Genomic DNA, 17772 nt, shown 5'->3' on the forward strand with positions numbered 1-17772 from the left:
AGGTGACAGGTGAAATGATTTGCTGTATTCCTAAACAAAAGCACCAGCGCATGAACTATTGTAAACGATGAATTGCATAAATAAATAGAGTATTCACATTTTTGCTTTAGCAGCCAGAGCAATGCTGCCGCGCGCGTGGTCATGTGATGAATGCATTGACAGCACGGATATTCTTGGTAAAAGTGACATTTGGAAATAGAGACGCACCTCTGATGTTATGACAGTTATTTGACAAAGGTTGCGTGTCATAGAAACTCCCGAATATGCTCTTTCTGATACTATATAGAAATCACAACGTTTTACCTGCATGTGACTCTGAAGGAGGATTTGATAAAGCGATGATCCTTTCCTTGCATCTGTAAATTTCACCCATCTCTCCATGTACAATTTGACAACTGATAGGCCCAACATTGTCACTCATCGGATTCTTGTCCATTGAATCTTGTCTATAGGCTAACTCTTATTATGCGTGAAATACGTTTAGGTGCAGTTTCGTTGGGCCGGCTGTGCAGGCTGACTGGCATCGATTGGTTCCCGCTCCACAAGTTGGACAGAGTCAAGTATATGTTTCGCATCATTCTAAAGGCATAATAGCATGTCCTCATTTCATTAGTAAGAGAGTTACGGTAAATAAAACAATGATGTAACAGCTTCTTTTTTTTTCTCCAAAGTAAAACATAAAAGAGAACGATATTAACCCGCAAGGCGCGGTTCAATTATTATTAACATGATTGCCAATGCTGATAAACAGGCATAACAAACTCCTCATTACACTATTGTCGTTCTACATTAAATCAACCTCTTCACCCTCCTCAACATTCAGTTAAGGCCTCATTTCAATTTGATCGTGAAGTAACTTCGCGCAATTATCGTCCATTCCATCCATTTCTCATTCGTTCAGCGGGCTGGCATTGTTTGCTTCGCTGGATAGAGCCAATGACATGTTTTGCGTTATTCTAAATGCCTACTGCCACACGTAGCATGTTTTCGCTTCCCGTACAATATATTGGATTAGTAATAGAGTTATATTAAATCAAACAGTCCCATAACAGCTTATTTTTTACAAAGTAAATGGTGTCAACCACAGAGGCGCGTGGTCAAATGGTTTGCTGCTGATCAATGGGCATAACACAAACTCATCATTACCCTATTGTCTTTCTCATTTTACATCAACCGCTTCACCCTCCTTATCATTCAGTTAGGCCTCGTTTCAATGCAGTTGTGAAGTAAGGTGCACGATTGTCACCCACATTCCTTCATTTGTCATTCATTCAGTGAGAGAGAGAGACGCTTTAGCGCCTGGCTGCGCACCAGCATCCCAGAGCACATTGTCTCCGAGGGTTTTTAGGAATAGGTGTGGAAGAAAACAGGTTAAAAGACTCGAAATACTTTTCTGTTTGTGAATTCAAAATTCGGGGCAAAGTGAACATTTAGGAAAAGTCAGGGAAGGAGCAGGACATAGCGTTTTTGGGGGAGCAGATTTTTTTTCCCGATTGACGAAATCAAACGTCAGTGGGCGTTGGCCTGTGGCGGTTCTTGTGTCCCACGAGAAGTTCAGATTTGGTTGCAGGTTGCAAAACGTTTTTCTACACCGCGCATGAACCACAGCCATTTGTTCAAGGAAAAGAGTAGGAACGAGACTTCTTCCCTATCGCAATCAATGTGCCATGTTCATTTGGGTTGCGGGGTACCTGAGCATGAAATTCGGAGAGAGAAGTGCTGGGAGTGCTCTCCTAGTTAATGATCCGTCTCCCCCTGTGCCAATAATCTAATCTAGGACTTTTAATGAACTTTAGCCTCCTTGTTAATAGGACTTTTCCCATTGTCAGTGTGCTATAGCCTTGAGTCTGATCGAATATGTTTCATCATTTATCTGTATATAAACCATACAATATATATAGATCATGTTGGAATACACTCTGCCATGTATATCTGTATACATAGGGGCAGTGTCCCAGACACAGAGTAAGCCTAACTCTGGACCGAAAATGGGGAACATACATTGAACATTTGTTCAGGGTTAGACTGAATCTGCGTCCAGGAAACCACCACTTGATGTTATAATATTCATGTTAATAAGTACATGTTAGATTAAATAGTATTGAGCAATGCCTAAAAGTGACGTCGAGGTGTTAGACTGAGACTGAAAGAAAGAGGGATGATACAGTAGCACTCAGTCCTTCTCTCCTCTCTGCACCATCAGCATTCCCAATGCCCAAACCCCACAGGACTCCCACTTAAATCTTTCAGCCATCTCTCTCTCTCTCTCTCTCTCTGTCTCTCTGTCTCTCTGTCTCTCTCTCTCTCTCTCTCTCTCTCTCTCTCTCTCTCTGTCTCTCTGTCTCTCTGTCTCTCTCTCTCTCTCTCTCTCTCTCTCTCTCTCTCTCTCTCTCTCTCTCTCTCTCTGTCTCTCTGTCTCTCCCTCTCTCTGTCTCTCCTCTCCTCTCTCTCTCTCTCTCTCTGTCTCTGTCTCTCTCTGTCTCTCTCTCTCTGTCTCTCTCTCTCTGTCTCTCTCTCTCTCTCGTCAATCTGCACTCTCTTGTTCTATGTAGGGTTACAAAGTCAGGGCATATTACTAGTAACTTTCAAGGTTTACCAGTAAACTACCAGAATTTTGGTAACTTTCAAGTTTTGAGGGGAATGTATTCCAACTAGTGGCCTTTCTGGGTACTACAGATTATCACAGGTATCTGTAATTATCTCTGGTCCTCCGTGTGGCCTCATCACATGTACAAAAATAAACAAAATAATACAATAAAAAATTCAATAATCAAATAAGATGATACAAAAATAATAGAATGACAAAGCTGTAAAACATGATCCTAAATACAAACAATCAACTTAGTGAACTGCATTGGTGTTTAATATAAGGGCTTCCACTTTTATTTATTTTACTATGTCATTGTGTCTTTGTTGTTAATGTTTTGGCACCAAACTTGTGGCTGTCGTGAAAGAAGTCAATAATTGCAAAAGTTGCAGAGTTAATTGAAAATAATGGCATTGCTGATGACATGTTTTTCCCCATTGCTAAGCTATTTTCTCTTGAACCGTGTCCTGGACACGGATCCATATATTCGAATATCTTCTAACGTTATTCAAGTATAAATGACCCAAGTTACAATAGTTTACGCGTTAACTACCAAAATGACTGAATGTCTCTTTCTCCCTCTCCCCCCTCTCTCTCTCTATCTCTCTCCCCCCCATCTCTCTCTCTCTCTCTCTCTCTCTCTCTCTCTCTCTCTCTCTCTCTCTCTCTCTCCCTCTCTCTCTCTCTCTCTCTCTCACCCCTCTCTCTCTCTCTCTCTCTCTCTCTCTCTCTCTCTCTCTCTCTCTCTCTCTCTCTCTCTCTCTCTCTCTCTCTCTCTCTCTCTCTCTCTCTCTCTCTCTCTCTCTCTCCAACCCTCCTCCTGTATTTCACTACCACTCCTCCTCACAAGTTATTTGGAGGAGTCACTGCAACTGCACAACTACTCTACTACTCTAGTACTACTTCTACTCTACTCGTGTGATTGCCAAATGGTACACTGTATATCATTGTACATTTGCATAATTAAAGTAATATATCATGCCTGGTATCATACATTGCGCGGTCGCATGGTATCGCCGTAGACATGAGTTGGCGTTGGAAGTTATGTCGGTATAAATGCCAGACTACGCAGACTCTATCACACTGTCGCGCCGACCAAAACTGAACCGTACCGTTCTGGCTCGGATATATTTTATTTTTCATGTGGTCTTTTCCAGCATCAACTATGGTATCTCGGACGCAGTTTAGTATTGTGAAAAGGTTATTGGTCCATTAGCCACCTTTTGACCTATGTCCTGATGTCACATCATCATATGAAATGGGTGATACTGATAAAAACACAATTGCAGTGACTCCAGTCAGCCTTCCCTTGAATACTGTGATGTCTATTGTGTAGTAGATGGAATCTGAGCGAGAGTCATGTCATTTTGCTGGTAAATTGGAATGGAAGAAAGAGTGGAGTGTTTCTGTGATTTCTCCTGCTCAGACTACGAAAACAGCGAGTGGAAAATTGGAAACAACAAAAAGAGAGAATGAGTGCTTTAGCACAAATTGCTTTGAGCGTCTCCCAAAAAGTTTGACGTTATATTATAAAATACCTGTTCTCTCCCCTTCCTCTCTTCCCCTTCTTCTCTGTCTAATCCTCTACCTCTCTTCTATCTGGTCATCCACACATCGAGTTAGAAGCCCAGTTAAACCTGCTGCGATTCACACCTAACTCTAACGCTGGATAAAAGCATTGAAAGGAATGCTGTGAAATCATTTGGACGGCATATTTAGTTAACAAAAAAACCTGGGAGAGATGAATATCCGTTGGGCTGTTTGCAGATAAGCAGAGGGCCGTGTGATCTTCAAAGACGGAGATTAGCGTTTGCTTTACACATTTCCTTTTTTAATGGTGGAGAGAAACTGTGTTTGTTTTCTGAATTAGACACCTGCTCTGACACAACAAAGGAGATGTCTGATGGAGAGAACTGTCGCAAATATCCCCTGTGTGTGTGTGTGTGTGTGTGTGTGTGTGTGTGTGTGTGTGTGTGTGTGTGTGTGTGTGTGTGTGTGTGTGTGTGTGTGTGTGTGTGTGTGTGTGTGTGTGTGTGTGTGTGTGTGTCTTCAATGCGATGCAGTATGTTTGACTCATCAGTGTTATGTAAGAGGTCGGCGCGAGGAATGCAGATTTTTACATTGGCGATGATTTACTTTACCTCCCCCCACCTCCACCCCCTTCTCCCCCCTCCCCCAACCCTACCCCTGTTCCCCCGTTTGTTTACGACAAGAGAAATAAGGTACATCAAAAAAGCTCAAAACAAATATGCAATTATAAGGAAGAAAATAGAGAATCCAATTATGAAAGGGAAAACATTGGCGGGGTGGTTTGGAGTCGTATTCCCCCGTTCCCCGGTCTCACTTGTGATTCAGTGCAGATGGCAGGAGCTGAGTGTGTGTGTGTGCGCGTGCGTGTGCGTGTGTGTGTGTGTGTGTGTGTGTGTGTGTGTGTGTGTGCGTGCGTGCGTGCGTGCGTGCGTGTGTGTGTGTGTGTGTGTGTGCGTGTGTGCGTGTGTGTGCCGAGGGGGGTCAGTGGCAGAAAGTTTCTTATTAAAATGTCAGGAGCAATCATATGGATAAACGTCCGGGGCGCCACAGAGAGAGACAAAACAGCCTGTGCAAATGAAAATGAAGTAATAGTGCTCATATTTGATATCAGGGAACTGCGGTAGGAGGAGAGGACGAGGGGAGATGACAAATGAGAGAAGAGGAGGATTTGTTGTTTTATTTGATTTATTACGATTCCCACTAAGCCGCCAGCGGCGACAGCTAGTCTTACCTGGATCTGACACATAACAAAAACAATAAATAATCAGAGATTTTGTTTTTTTACATACATTGAAAAACATAAACATGTCATGTGCGTGTGTGTGCATCTATCGGTTAAACATAAATGTCAGTACATACACACAACAACTCGATCTCAAGGGGGAGAGGCGTTGTGCCGTGAGGTGTTGCTTTATTTGTTTTTTAAACCAGGTCTGCTGTTCACTTGCGCTGTATGAGATGAAAGGTAGTTCCGTGTGCTAATGGCTGTATAATACTTAATATACTAATCTGTAAAACACTGTATGTTTCCTTGAATTTGTTCTGGTCCTTGGGACTGTGAAAAGAACCCTGGTAAGGTGTCAGTGTGCTTTGTAAGCTGACTATTCAAACCATTTTGATTTTTTTTTAAAAGTTTCTCATAAAAACAAGAAGTGATGTTGTCAGTTTTTCCTCAACTCTTAACAAAGAGAGACTGGCATGCATAGTATTTATATCAGCCCTCTGTTAACAATGAAGAGCCAGACGTGGCACTCTGTTCTGGGACAGCTGCAGCTTAATTAGGTCTTTCTTTGCAGCACTTGACCATATGACTGGACAATAATCAAGATAAGATAAAACTAGAGCCTGCAGGACTTGCTTTGTGGAGTGTGGTGTCAAAAAAGCAGAGCATCTCTTTATGATGGCTAGACCTCTCCCCATCTTTACAACCATTGAATCTATATGTTTTGACCATGACAGTTTAGAATCTAAGGTAAAGCAGAGTAATTTAGTCTCCTCAACATGTTCAAGAACGTAGGGACTGATTTGTACCAAATACGATACTCTTAGTTTTACAGTTGTTCAGGACCAGTTTATTATTGGCCACCCATTCCAAAACTGACTGCAAAGTTTTGTTAAGGGTTCAGTGACTTCATTAGATATGGTTGCTGACGAGTGTATGGTTGAATCATCAGCATACATGGATACACATGTTTTGTTTAATGCCAGTAGCGGGTCATTAGTAAAAATAGAAAAGAGTAGTGGGCCTGAGGAGCTGCCCTGCGGTGTGCTACACTTTACATGTTTGACATTAGAGAAGCTTTCATTAAAGAAAACCCTCTGAGTTATATTAGATAGATAGCTCTGCATCCACGATATGGCAATTCACAATAAGGCAGTGGTTGAAAAGCCATAACACATACATTTTCTCAACAACATGTTATGGTTAATAATATCAAAGGCTGCATTGAAATCTAACAAAAAGAAGCTCCCACAATCTTCGTATTATGAATTTCTTTCAACCAATCATGTTGAATGCCCTTCTCTATAAGCATGCTGAAAGTTTGTTGTTAATTAATTAGAAAAATAGTATTGTATTTGGTCAAGCATCATTTTGTTCAACAGTTTGCTAAGAGCTGGGGAACAAGCTGATAGGTCTGCTGTTAGAACCAGTAAAGCCCTCTTTGCCACTCGTGGGTAGGGGAATGACTTTGGCTTCCATCCAGGACAAACACTTTCCTTTAGGCTCAGATTAAATATATGACAGACAGTACATATAGTCAGCTACCATCCTCAGTAACTTTCCATCTAAGTTGTCAATGCCAAGAGGTGTGTCATTATTGATCGATAACAATCATTTTCCCACCTCTCCCACACTAACTTGACAAAAATCAACCTATCGATGCATTTCTTTCATTATTTGTTTTTTTATGAATGAATACGATGGCTCACTTTGCCAATGACGTTACCATTAAAATAATTTGCAATATCAAATGTTTGGTGATGAATAAGCCATCCGGGGTGGCAGGGTACCCTAGTGGTTAGAGCGTTGGACTAGCAAGTTCAAACCCCTGAGCTGACAATGTACAAATCTGTCGTTCTGCCCCTGAACAGGCAGTTAACCCACTGTTCCTAGGCCGTCATTGAAAATAAGAATTTGTTCTTAACTGACTTGCCTGGTTAAATAAAGGTCAAATAAAAATCTGAATCATTGACAGATGGAATTTAATTTGTCTCTCTGTCCATAATTTAATATCGACTACTTGATATTTATATTATTGATATCATGATTATATCATTAATCTAATAATAATTCATAATACAGTTTATTCTTGTTTTTGTTCAGTTTAGTCACATAGTTTCTCATTTTGCAGTAAGTCAGCCAGTCTGATGTGCAGCCAGACTTACTGCTACTCCTTTTGCCCCCATCTCTTTCAACCATACAGTTTTTACATTCCTCATCCATCCATGGAGCCTTTACAGTTTTAACAGTCAGTTTCTTAACAGGTGCACGTTTATCAATAATTGGAAGAAGCAATTTCAGAAATTCGTCAATTGCAGCATCTGGATGCTCCTTATTAATCACGTCAGACCAACACATATTTTTAACATCATCCACATAAGAGTCACAGCAAAATCCGTTGTATTGTTGTGGAAAACTCTTATACACTATTTTAGGCCCAGTTTTTGGAACTTTGGATTTCTTGGATATAGCAACTATAGTTCTATATTATTAGTAAGAATGTGATCAATACATGTGGATGATCCTGTCCATGTGGTGTTTGTAAACACCCTTGTAGGTTGATTAATAACCTGAACCAGATTACAGGCACTGTTTGCAGTGAGACACTTCCTCTTCAGCAGACATTTTGATAAAAAAAAACAGTATTTATTCAGGTCCCCAAGAAAGTAGACCTCTCTGTTTACATCACATACACCATCAAGCATTTCACACACATTATTTAGATACCGACTGTTAGCACTTGCTGGCTTATAGCAACACCCCCAAAAGAAAAGGCTTTAGATGAAGGGCCAAGTGAACCTGCAACCACAACACTTCAATAACACTTGACATGAGATCTTCTCTAAGCATTACAGGGAATATGTCTCTGAATAAGCAAACATCATTCCTGAGAGGAAGGGACCTGGTGGAAGAGTGTTCCATGATGACATGGCTCTATACACACAGTAACTGAACAACACATGAAGTCTGTTTTTGGTTTGAGTACCGTGAAGAAACCCATAGCAGCGTGTCTGGGGGGGTTATGTATGTCTGTTTGAAGTGTCGGCAAATATATTATACAAATGATTAGGACTTTTCGACACATACATGTTTCTTTTGAAAGACTAGAAGAGAAGTAGTCCATTTGTCCTCAACCACGAATGCCTATCATGCATGTTGTTGATGTTAGTTCCGTGTGTGCAGGCAAGGCGCGCTGCTTTGTTTTTAGCCAGCTGCAGCTTGGCTATATGTCTTTCTTTGCTTCACCTGAACGCACTAGCGGACAGTAATCAAGACGGAACAAGATCACAGCCTGAACAACTAGCACAGTTGATCTTTGTGTCAAAAACGCAGAACATACATATCATTTTTTTCCTAACAGACATACCTCACCCCATCTTCACAACAACTTTGTCAATATGCCTTGATCATGATAACGGACCACGAAACGTTACTCCTGGGAGTTTAACTTGTTCAATTGTCATTTATGCACGTCTCCCATTGAGGTTTCCTGTAGGTCTAAGATGCTTTGAACCAAATGACAATCCTTTTGGTTTTTCAGATGTACTGAAGACCAGTTTGTTAATGTTAATGACCCATTCTGACACTGACTGTAAACCCCTTGTTATGAGTCTCAGTGAAGCTCACTGGCTGTAGATGCTGATTTGTAGAGTGTGCAATCATCAGCATACACACGTCATTTTAGCTCTTTGTAAGACCAGTGGCAAATAATTCGTAAAAATAGAGAGGAGAAACAGCCCAAGCAACAAGTGTGGCAATACGAGTGGGCTTGGCGGATAACCACCCAATGAGGAAACTGGAAAGCCTTGGTTTGGAATGTGGCTGCCTGTGCAGTCTTTCCAGAAAGTGTTTTTTTATGGCAAATTGCCCCACTGGCTAGTTACTACGGCACCTACACTGTGCCTGAACTCACCAATAGTTCTATTCACCCAAACATGTATGCATGATGTGTAAGAACACCATATCTGTTAATGGCTCGGGCGCAGCGGATGTAGACTAGATAGGTGCAGCATGGCTGATAATACATACAGCATGTGGACCAGCAAGGTAAAGGACAGTAGATGATGGCTGGAGATGGATTTTTCCAGCAGTCCATAATGAGTGCTGACATTAAAGGCCCAGTGTAATCAAAATGTTGTTTTTGCCTGTGTTTTATATCCTATTGTACAACAGCTGATAAAACTAACACCGTAAAAGTGTGAACAAATGTGATCAGTGTTATTTCCTAATAGTTGCTAGTTGAAAATACAATCTACACAGCAGGTTTGCGTGGGAGTTTCGGCTTTCCGTGCTGACATGGATAACTGGATAACAGACCAATAAAAGGAGACTTCCAAACCTCTCTGCCAATAATAGCTCATTTTCAGTTTTCCCCTCCCCACTCAGACCACTCCCAGACAGTCTTGATACATTTTTTGCTAAAAATATATTTTTGCTATTTTAATGAAAATCTATAACAGTAATGTACACTACATGACCAAAAGTAGGTGAACACCTGCTTGTCGAACATCTCATTCCAAAATCATGGGTACTAATATGGAGTTGGTCCCCCCTTTGCTACAGCTTCAACTCTTCTGGGAAAGGCTTTCCACTAGATGTTGGAACATTGCTCTGGGCAATTGCTTCCATTCAGCCACAAGAGCATTAGTGAGGTAGGGCACGGATGTTGTGAGATTAGGCCTGGCTCGCAGTAGGCGTTCCAATTCATCCCAAAGGTGTTCGATGGGGTTGAGGTCAGGGCTCTGTGCAGGTCAAACCCAGATTCATCCATCGGACTGCCTGATGGTGAAGAGTGATTCATCACTCCAGAGAACGTGTTTCCACTGCACCAGAGTCCATTGGCAGTGTGCTTTACACCACTCCAGCCAACGCTTGGCATTGCGCATGTTGATTTTAGGATTGTGTGCGGCTGCTCGGCAATGGAAACGCTTTGCATGAAGGACACGATGAACAGCGATTGTGCTGAGGTTGCTTCCAGAGGCCGTTTGGAATTAGGTAGTGAGTGTTGCGCGCTTTCAGCACTCAGCAGCCCCGTTATGTCAGCTTGTGTAGCCTACCACTTCGCGGCTGAGCCATTGTCGTTCCTAGACGTTTCCACGTCACATTTGACCAGGGCAGCTCTATCAGGGCAGAAATTTGACGAACTGACTTGTTGGAAAGGTGGCATCCTATTGTCATGCCACGTTGAAAGTCACTAAGCACTTCAGTAAGGCCATTTTACTGAACATGTAGATTGGAGATTGCATGGCTGTGTGCTTCGATGTTATACACCTGTCAGCAATGGGTGTGGCTAAAATAGCTTAATCCACTCATTTGAAGGGTTGTCCACATACTTTTGGTGATGTGGTGTACAAAACTGTTACCCAGAAATGATTTGATATTTATATTAAAAAAAGCTGCATTGGGCCTTTAAGAGTGTTGTGAGCTAGTCTATCAGCCACCCTCCTCCTTCCCTCTCTTATCAGTCATTTCTGGTGGCAGGCCCGGGTCCCCGTGGTCAGGCCTCAAGAACGCTGCCCATAGAAGCAACGCCACAGGGTTATCAGGCGGCGATGGAGCCCAAGCGAGTGGCGGGGAGAGAGTCAGTGGAGGGCAAAACGACTGCTGACAGCGTTAACGACTGACCGTTTGACACCATACCTGTCACGCTGACAGCAGTGTGGGGGCCATTGTCATTGTCAGTCAGCGAGATACTGTGTCACCACGGAAGCATTTGTAAGTTAAACAGCTTTACTATATATTCGACTTGAATTGTCTTTTTGTGCTCATTGTTATCTGTCGGAAGTGAAACACTAACAGAATAACTGATACCAACCTACATCATTTTGTGCTTGTTACCAGACACATACATTGATCTACTGTAGAATGTATAGGAAAAAATAACACATACACTTTTAGTTTATAGACGACAGTGATTTTGCATCTCTCGTATGGCTAATCAACGAGCCATCTGTCTTGATAAGAAACAGCTGTTCCTCTGATTCCAATTTCCATGCACTATAAACAAACAGCAGAATTAATCCAGTATATAACCATTATAATGAACGGGTACTGTAGCATTTGTTGCGCTGCCGCCACGGGGGAGCCCTGCGATCAGCCATCAGTCAAAGATTGGGAGCGAGCCCCTGTGAAGAAGTCACTTGACAACAGGCATTCATAACAAACAGGATGACAAGGCTAGGAACACATGGCACGTCTCTAGGCACCCTTTTCCATTAATAGTGCACTACTTTTGACCAGAGCCCTATAGGCCCTGGGCCAAGGTAGGGCACTATATAGAGAATAGGCTGTAAATGGGGACGCAACCTGTAGCGGTAGCTGGCTATCAGGGGAATAGTCATTTCGGCGAGGCGAGACATTTGAGGATATTAGCTCAGTGCACAATCAGCCCTTCTCTTTCCCCAATTAGGACTATTCATCAACTTTCGGAACAGCTGGGACGCTATTTTTACAGTTTCATATTCAGCCTCTCTCTCCACCCCTCTCTTTTGTTCTGTTTCGCCCACATTGTCTCTCACTTTGTTTCATCTCTTTGGCCTTAAACCAGCTGCTGGCAGTACCGTGGCATTATTGCTAGTCACAGAAAGGGACTGGCCATAGGGCAATTCAGCATATGCCAGATGGGCTGGAGTAAAAACACCATGGCTATATATACAGGGAGTACCAGTACCAAGTCGATGTGCACGGGTACAAGGTAATTGAGGTAGCTACAGTTGAAGTCGTAAGTTTACATATTGTACACTTAGGTTGGAGTCAATAAAACTTGTTTCTCAACCACTGCACACATTTCTTGTGAACAAACTATAGTTTTGCCAAGTGAGGACATCTACTTTGTGCAGGACACAAGTCACTTTTCCAAACAATTATTTACAGACAGATTATTTCACTTATAATTCACTGTATCACAATTCCAGTGAGTCAGAGGTTTACATACAGTAAGTTGACTGTCAGTCAGGAAGTTAAAGCTTGGTCGCAAATGGGGTCTTCCAAATGGACAATGACCCCAAGCATACTTCCAAAGTTGTGGCAAAATGGCTGACGAACAACAAAGTCAAGGTATTGGAGTGGCCATCACAAAGCCCTGACCTCAATCTTGTAGAACATTTGTGGGCAGAACTGGAAAAGCGTGTGTGAGCAAGGAGGTCTACAAACCTGACTCAGTTACACCAGCTCTGCCAGGAGGAATAGGCCAAAATTCACCCAACTTATTGTGGGAAACTTGCGGAAGGCTACCCGAAACGTTTAACTCAAGTTAAACAATTCAAAGGCAATGATATCAAATACAAATTGAGTGTATGTAAACTTCTGACCCACTGGGAATGTGATGAAAGAAATAAAAGCTGAAATAAATCATTCTCTCTACTATTATTCTGACCTAAGACAGGGCATTTTTACTAGGATTAAATGTCAGGAATTGTGAAAAACTAAGTTTAAATGTATTTGGCTAAGGTGTATGTAAACTCCCGATTTCAACTGTATGTACATATACAGTAGGTAGGAGTAAAGTGACTAGGCAACAGGATAGATAATAGACATTAGCAGCAATGTATTTGGTGAGTGTAAAAGGGTGTGTGACGTCAGCATGCTTGTATGTTATGTGGTGTGTGTGTGTGTGGTGTGTGCGTTGGGGTTTCAGTTTAAGTATGCGTGTGGGTAGAGTCTATTGTGTGTCCTTAGAGTCAATTTCAAGAGTTTTAGTGCGAAAAAGGGTCAATGCAGGTAGTCTGTGTAGCCATTTGATTAGCTATTTCAATGTCCTGCTTAGAAGTCTTATGGCATGGGGGAAGAATCTGTTCAGGGTCCTGTTGGGTCCAGACTTGGTGCATTGGTACTCTTGCCGTGCGCTAGCAGAGAGAACAGTCTGTGGCTTGGGTGGCTGGAGTCTTTCACATTTTTTTGTGCCTTCCTCTGACACCACCTGGTATAGATATCTTATACCAGGCGGTGTCAGTTGCCATTTCAAACGGTGATGCAACCAGTCAAGATGCTCTCGATGGTGCAGCTGTAAAACGTTTTGAGGATCTGAGGGCCCATGCCAAATCTTTTCAGCCTCCTGGGCATTGTTGTGGCGTCTCACAACTGTATTTGTGTGTTAGGACCATGACATATCCGTAGTGATGTGGACATCGAAAAACTTGAAACTCTCGACCCGTGCTCTGCCCTCTGTTTTCTGACGACCACGATCAGCTTCTTTGTCTTACTGATATTCAGGGAGAGATTGTTTTCCTGGCACGACACTGCCAGGTCTCTGACCTCCTCCATATAGGCTGTCTCATCGTCGTCAGTGATCATACCTACCGCTGTTATGTCGTCGGCAAACTTAAAGATGGTGTTGGAGTCGTGCAATGCCACACAGTAGTGGGTGAACAGGGACTACAGGAGGGAGTTAAGCACACACCCCAGAGGGTCCTGCTCCTTGAAAGCGGCAGCTCTACCCTTTTAGCTCAGTGTGAATGTTGCCTGTAATCCATGGCTTCTGGTTGGGGTATGTACGTAGAGTCACTGTGGGGACAATGTCCTCGATGCACTTATTGATAAAGTCAGTGACTGATGTGGTGTACTCCTCAATGCCATCGGAAGAATCCCAGAATATATTCCAGTATTTGCTAACAAAACAGTACTGTAGTTTAGCATCTGCTTCAGCTGACCACTTTTTATAGACTGAGTCAGTGGTGCTTCCTGCTTTAATTTGGACTTGTACACGGGAATCAGGAAGATGGAATTATGGTCAGATTTGCCAAATGGAGGGTGAGGGAGAGCTTTGTAAACATCTCTGTGTGTGGAGTAAAGGTGGTCTAGAATTTTTTCCTCTGGTTGCACATTTAACATGCTGATAGAAATGAGGTAAAACTGATTTAAGTTTCCTGTTTGCTGATGACGGTATAAAGGTCATTGAGTGTTGTTTTAGTGCCAGCATTGGTCTGTGGTGGGATGTAGACAGCTACCAAGAATACAGATGAAAACTCTCGAGGTAGATAGTGTGGTCTACAGTGTGGTCTTATCACGAGATACTCTACCTCCAGCGAGAAAAACCTTGAGACTCTTGCACCAGCTGTTGTTTACATAGATGCATAGGCTTCCACCCCAGAGGCTGCTGTTCTGTCCTGCCGAAAGGATGTATAACCCACCACCTGTATGTTCCAAGAGGTTAAGGTCGTCGTTCAGCCACGACTCGGTGAAACATAAGATATTACAGCTTTAAAATCCCGTTGGCAGGATAAACGTGCTTTCAGTTCGTCCCATTTATTTTCCAGTGATTGAACGTTAGCTAGCAGGGTGGAAGGCATGGGCAGATTAGCTACTCGTCGCCTGATCCTCACAAGTCACCCTGATCCCTTTCTGTCAAATCTGGGTTTCCTTCTCCAGCGAATAATGGGGATCTGGGCCTGGTCGTGGGTCTGTGTTTACATCCCTCCTGTCCGACTCATTGATGAATACCTCTTCATCCATTTTGAGGTGAACAATCGCAGTTCTGATGTCCAGAAGCTCTTTTCGGTCACAAGAGACGGTAGCAGCAACATTATGTACAAAACAAGTTGCGAACAACGTGTAACTTGTCTTTATCTTAGCACAGATGTTGCCTGTAATCCATGACTTCTGGTTGGGATATGTACGTACACTGTGGGAACGATGTTATCGATGCACTTATTAATGACGCCGGTGATTGATGTGGTAAACTACTCAAAGCCATCATTTGAATCTCAGAACATATTCCAGTCTGTGCTAGCAAAGCAGTACTGTAGCTTAGCATCAGTTTACATCAGACTGGCACTACCTGTTTGAGTTTTTGCTTGTAAGCAGGAATCAGGCGGATAGCGGTCAGATTTGCAAAATGGAGGGCAAGGGAGAGCTTTGCATTAGTGTTTGTGTGTGGAGTAAAGGTCATCTACAGTTTTGTTTCCCGGTAGTTGCAAAGGTGACATGCTGGTATTAATTAGGTTTGGGTTAGAGCCTCCATGCATTGAATATCCAAATACACCAAATAACTACATACATACTTTACATATTCAAGTAAATTAAGATAAAGAAAGTTAACATAGGTTCCGTATTAAGTAGCACCCTATTCCCCATTGTGCCGTGTTCAAAAGTAGTACACTATATAGTGGATAGCGAGCCATTTGGGGTGCATCCTTTATCCTTCAAAGCCATACTTTAGTCGTTTTCCTCACCTGTGCTACTCTCAGCCTCTCAGTCTCTTACTGTAGCAAACAGTAAAAGCATTAACCCTACACAAGAACAAGGGCCAGGCAGTCTCTCTCTAGTGGCGTTTAGGCTAGCATAAAGTGGGCAGGTCACTGCATATTCATTCTGACCTGCTAATACCCTATTACCTTTATGCAGAACCACCTTGCAGGCTGGGTGACCTGTCCCGCTCAACAGAAGGCAAAGTGGGTGGAGCTTAAGGGGTTAAGAGCAATGCCACTAAGAGACGTATGAATGGAACAGGGGTGGGGTGGGCGTGTCTTATTTGGTGTGCGTGTGGGGCTGTACAGAGTTAAATGATAAAAGGATTCGGATTTAAAAGCGGCAGTAATTGCAGCGAATGCAATTTTCTCTATATTTTCGATATTTTCTCATATTTCTGCCATATTTCTCTCGCAGAGGTAGGAAGTAGTCGCCAACAGTTAGATGTTAGATATGAAGTGTGTGTGTGTGTGTGTATGTTTGGAGTGGGTGTGAGAGAGAGAGAGATACTAGACATTTATGTTTCACGCAGCAGCCAAGACGGACAGCCGCCTTGTTTTTAATAATAATCCAATAATTAGTGAATAATCAGGACCAGACTTCCTTATGTGTTGTAATTAACCAGAGCGACTCATCCCCCAAAGTCTCTGCAAACAGACATGCACTGCGTCCCAAATGGCGCCCCGTTCCCGATATAGTAGCGGCCCATAGCACTCTGGTCAAAAGTAGTGCACTATATAGAGCATATGGGGCCATTTGAGACACAGCCAGAGAGTAGGCATTCACCACGCATGGATGTCTCATCACCATCACCATCATTCAATCTAATTTACAAACCCAATGACATTTGATGACGCATCTCTGATTAACTGGGGCAATGAGTCGTTTTCCCAGAACTCTGACAGACACACGTACTGTCAAGGAGAGGAAAAATATTGGAGGGGAAGTGAGGGTACTTGTGTAACAGACGAAGAATCCAAGTGGAGCAGAATAAGAAAGAAAACACGAGGGGAAAAAAATATATGTGTCTATCCCAAATGACACTATAGTACCTATATAGTGCACTAAGTCCTATGAGCCCTGGTCAAAATAAAAAGGGCACTAAAAAGTGAATAGGTTGCCAGTTGGGATGCTTCCACTATTACACAACATGTGTTTTGGCACTGCTGCATATAAAGTCTCAGTTTATTGGAATGTCATGGACAATTATTGTTTATGGTCATTAGATCAACTTCAATACTACAATTCTCCCTTATAGAATGAGAAATCATCTTATGGATGATTTGAGTAGTGTATGTGAATGCTGCATATATGCTCTATAAAGCCTTTATACATTGTAGTTCGTTTAAAGTAGGACACTGTTTTTTTTTTACTGTAAATTAATTGATTGATTTGTTATAAGTCTCTTATATCTTTCAGATCCCCAAGTCAAAGGCTAATAAGACACTGAATGTTCATCTTCTCTCTGTAATGTTTAGAGTTTGGATTCAAACTCTGGTGAGGCCAGGTCTGATAGGGGATCAGTACATTCTTGCCCAGCACGCTGACACTAGGTGCGATCAGCCTTGTAACACGGGGACCATTTCAGAGTTGTTGAGAGTTGTGCCTGACTGAATTAGAAGTGATGGTTCAGAATTACCGGGTCGAAAATGAAATTGCGGCAGAACTCCTTCGCGCGAGTAAATCAGAGCTATTAAACACTTTTCATTTCCTTTAAAACCACTTTACTGTACCATAAAACGTGAGGAGTCACGCAATAAACATCTCGCCTCGGTTTAATACCGCGGTAGATAATGAAATAAATGTCTAAAAAGGATTAAAAAGTGCATGGCCTTGCAAATCTGTAAACAGTCCTCTTCTTTGTGTGTGTGTGTGTGTGTGATGGGTGGGGGGGGGGGGGTCTAACATCTATAATTATAATACACGTGTCGGAGAGAGTTTACTGCTTTCCCAATATTGGTGGAGTAACAAGGCCACAAAAGCACACCCAAGGACGGGGCGCACACTTTGTACAGGGGGAGGCGGGGCAAAAAATTGAACAAGGAAGAGAGAGAGAGAGAGAGAGAGAGAGAGAGAGAGAGTGAAGTAAAACGAGGGGGTGTGATGTACGATTGAGTGGCCGATGTAAACCGTGTCGCAGCCGCTGCGATATTTACAACCCCGTGCCGAGGTGTTCACAGGATTTTAAAAGGCATTTTCTAATTACATTACTAGGCCCCTGCAGCGAGTGCTTGCATGCATCCCAAAT

At 42.6% G+C, this 17772-nt stretch overlaps 1 protein-coding gene across 7 annotated transcripts in view; it reads right to left on the reverse strand.

The window, feature by feature from the left end:
• LOC118395356 (catenin alpha-2) overlaps positions 1 to 17772 on the reverse strand; it is a 697964-nt gene that overhangs the window by 136521 nt on the left and 543671 nt on the right. Inside the window, exon 1 of one of the 7 annotated variants that reach the window (XM_035789101.2) lies at positions 304 to 479. The exons of the other annotated variants lie outside the window; for them this stretch is intronic. Coding sequence (XP_035644994.2) covers positions 304 to 411 — 108 coding nt within the window. The 5' untranslated portion in view covers positions 412 to 479. Of the gene's footprint in view, positions 1 to 303; positions 480 to 17772 lie in introns of those variants that run through there. 7 annotated transcript variants of the gene reach the window in all.

The sequence above is a fragment of the Oncorhynchus keta genome, chromosome 16 (assembly GCF_023373465.1).
Source record: "Oncorhynchus keta strain PuntledgeMale-10-30-2019 chromosome 16, Oket_V2, whole genome shotgun sequence".
NCBI classification, from domain to species: Eukaryota; Metazoa; Chordata; class Actinopteri; order Salmoniformes; family Salmonidae; genus Oncorhynchus; species Oncorhynchus keta.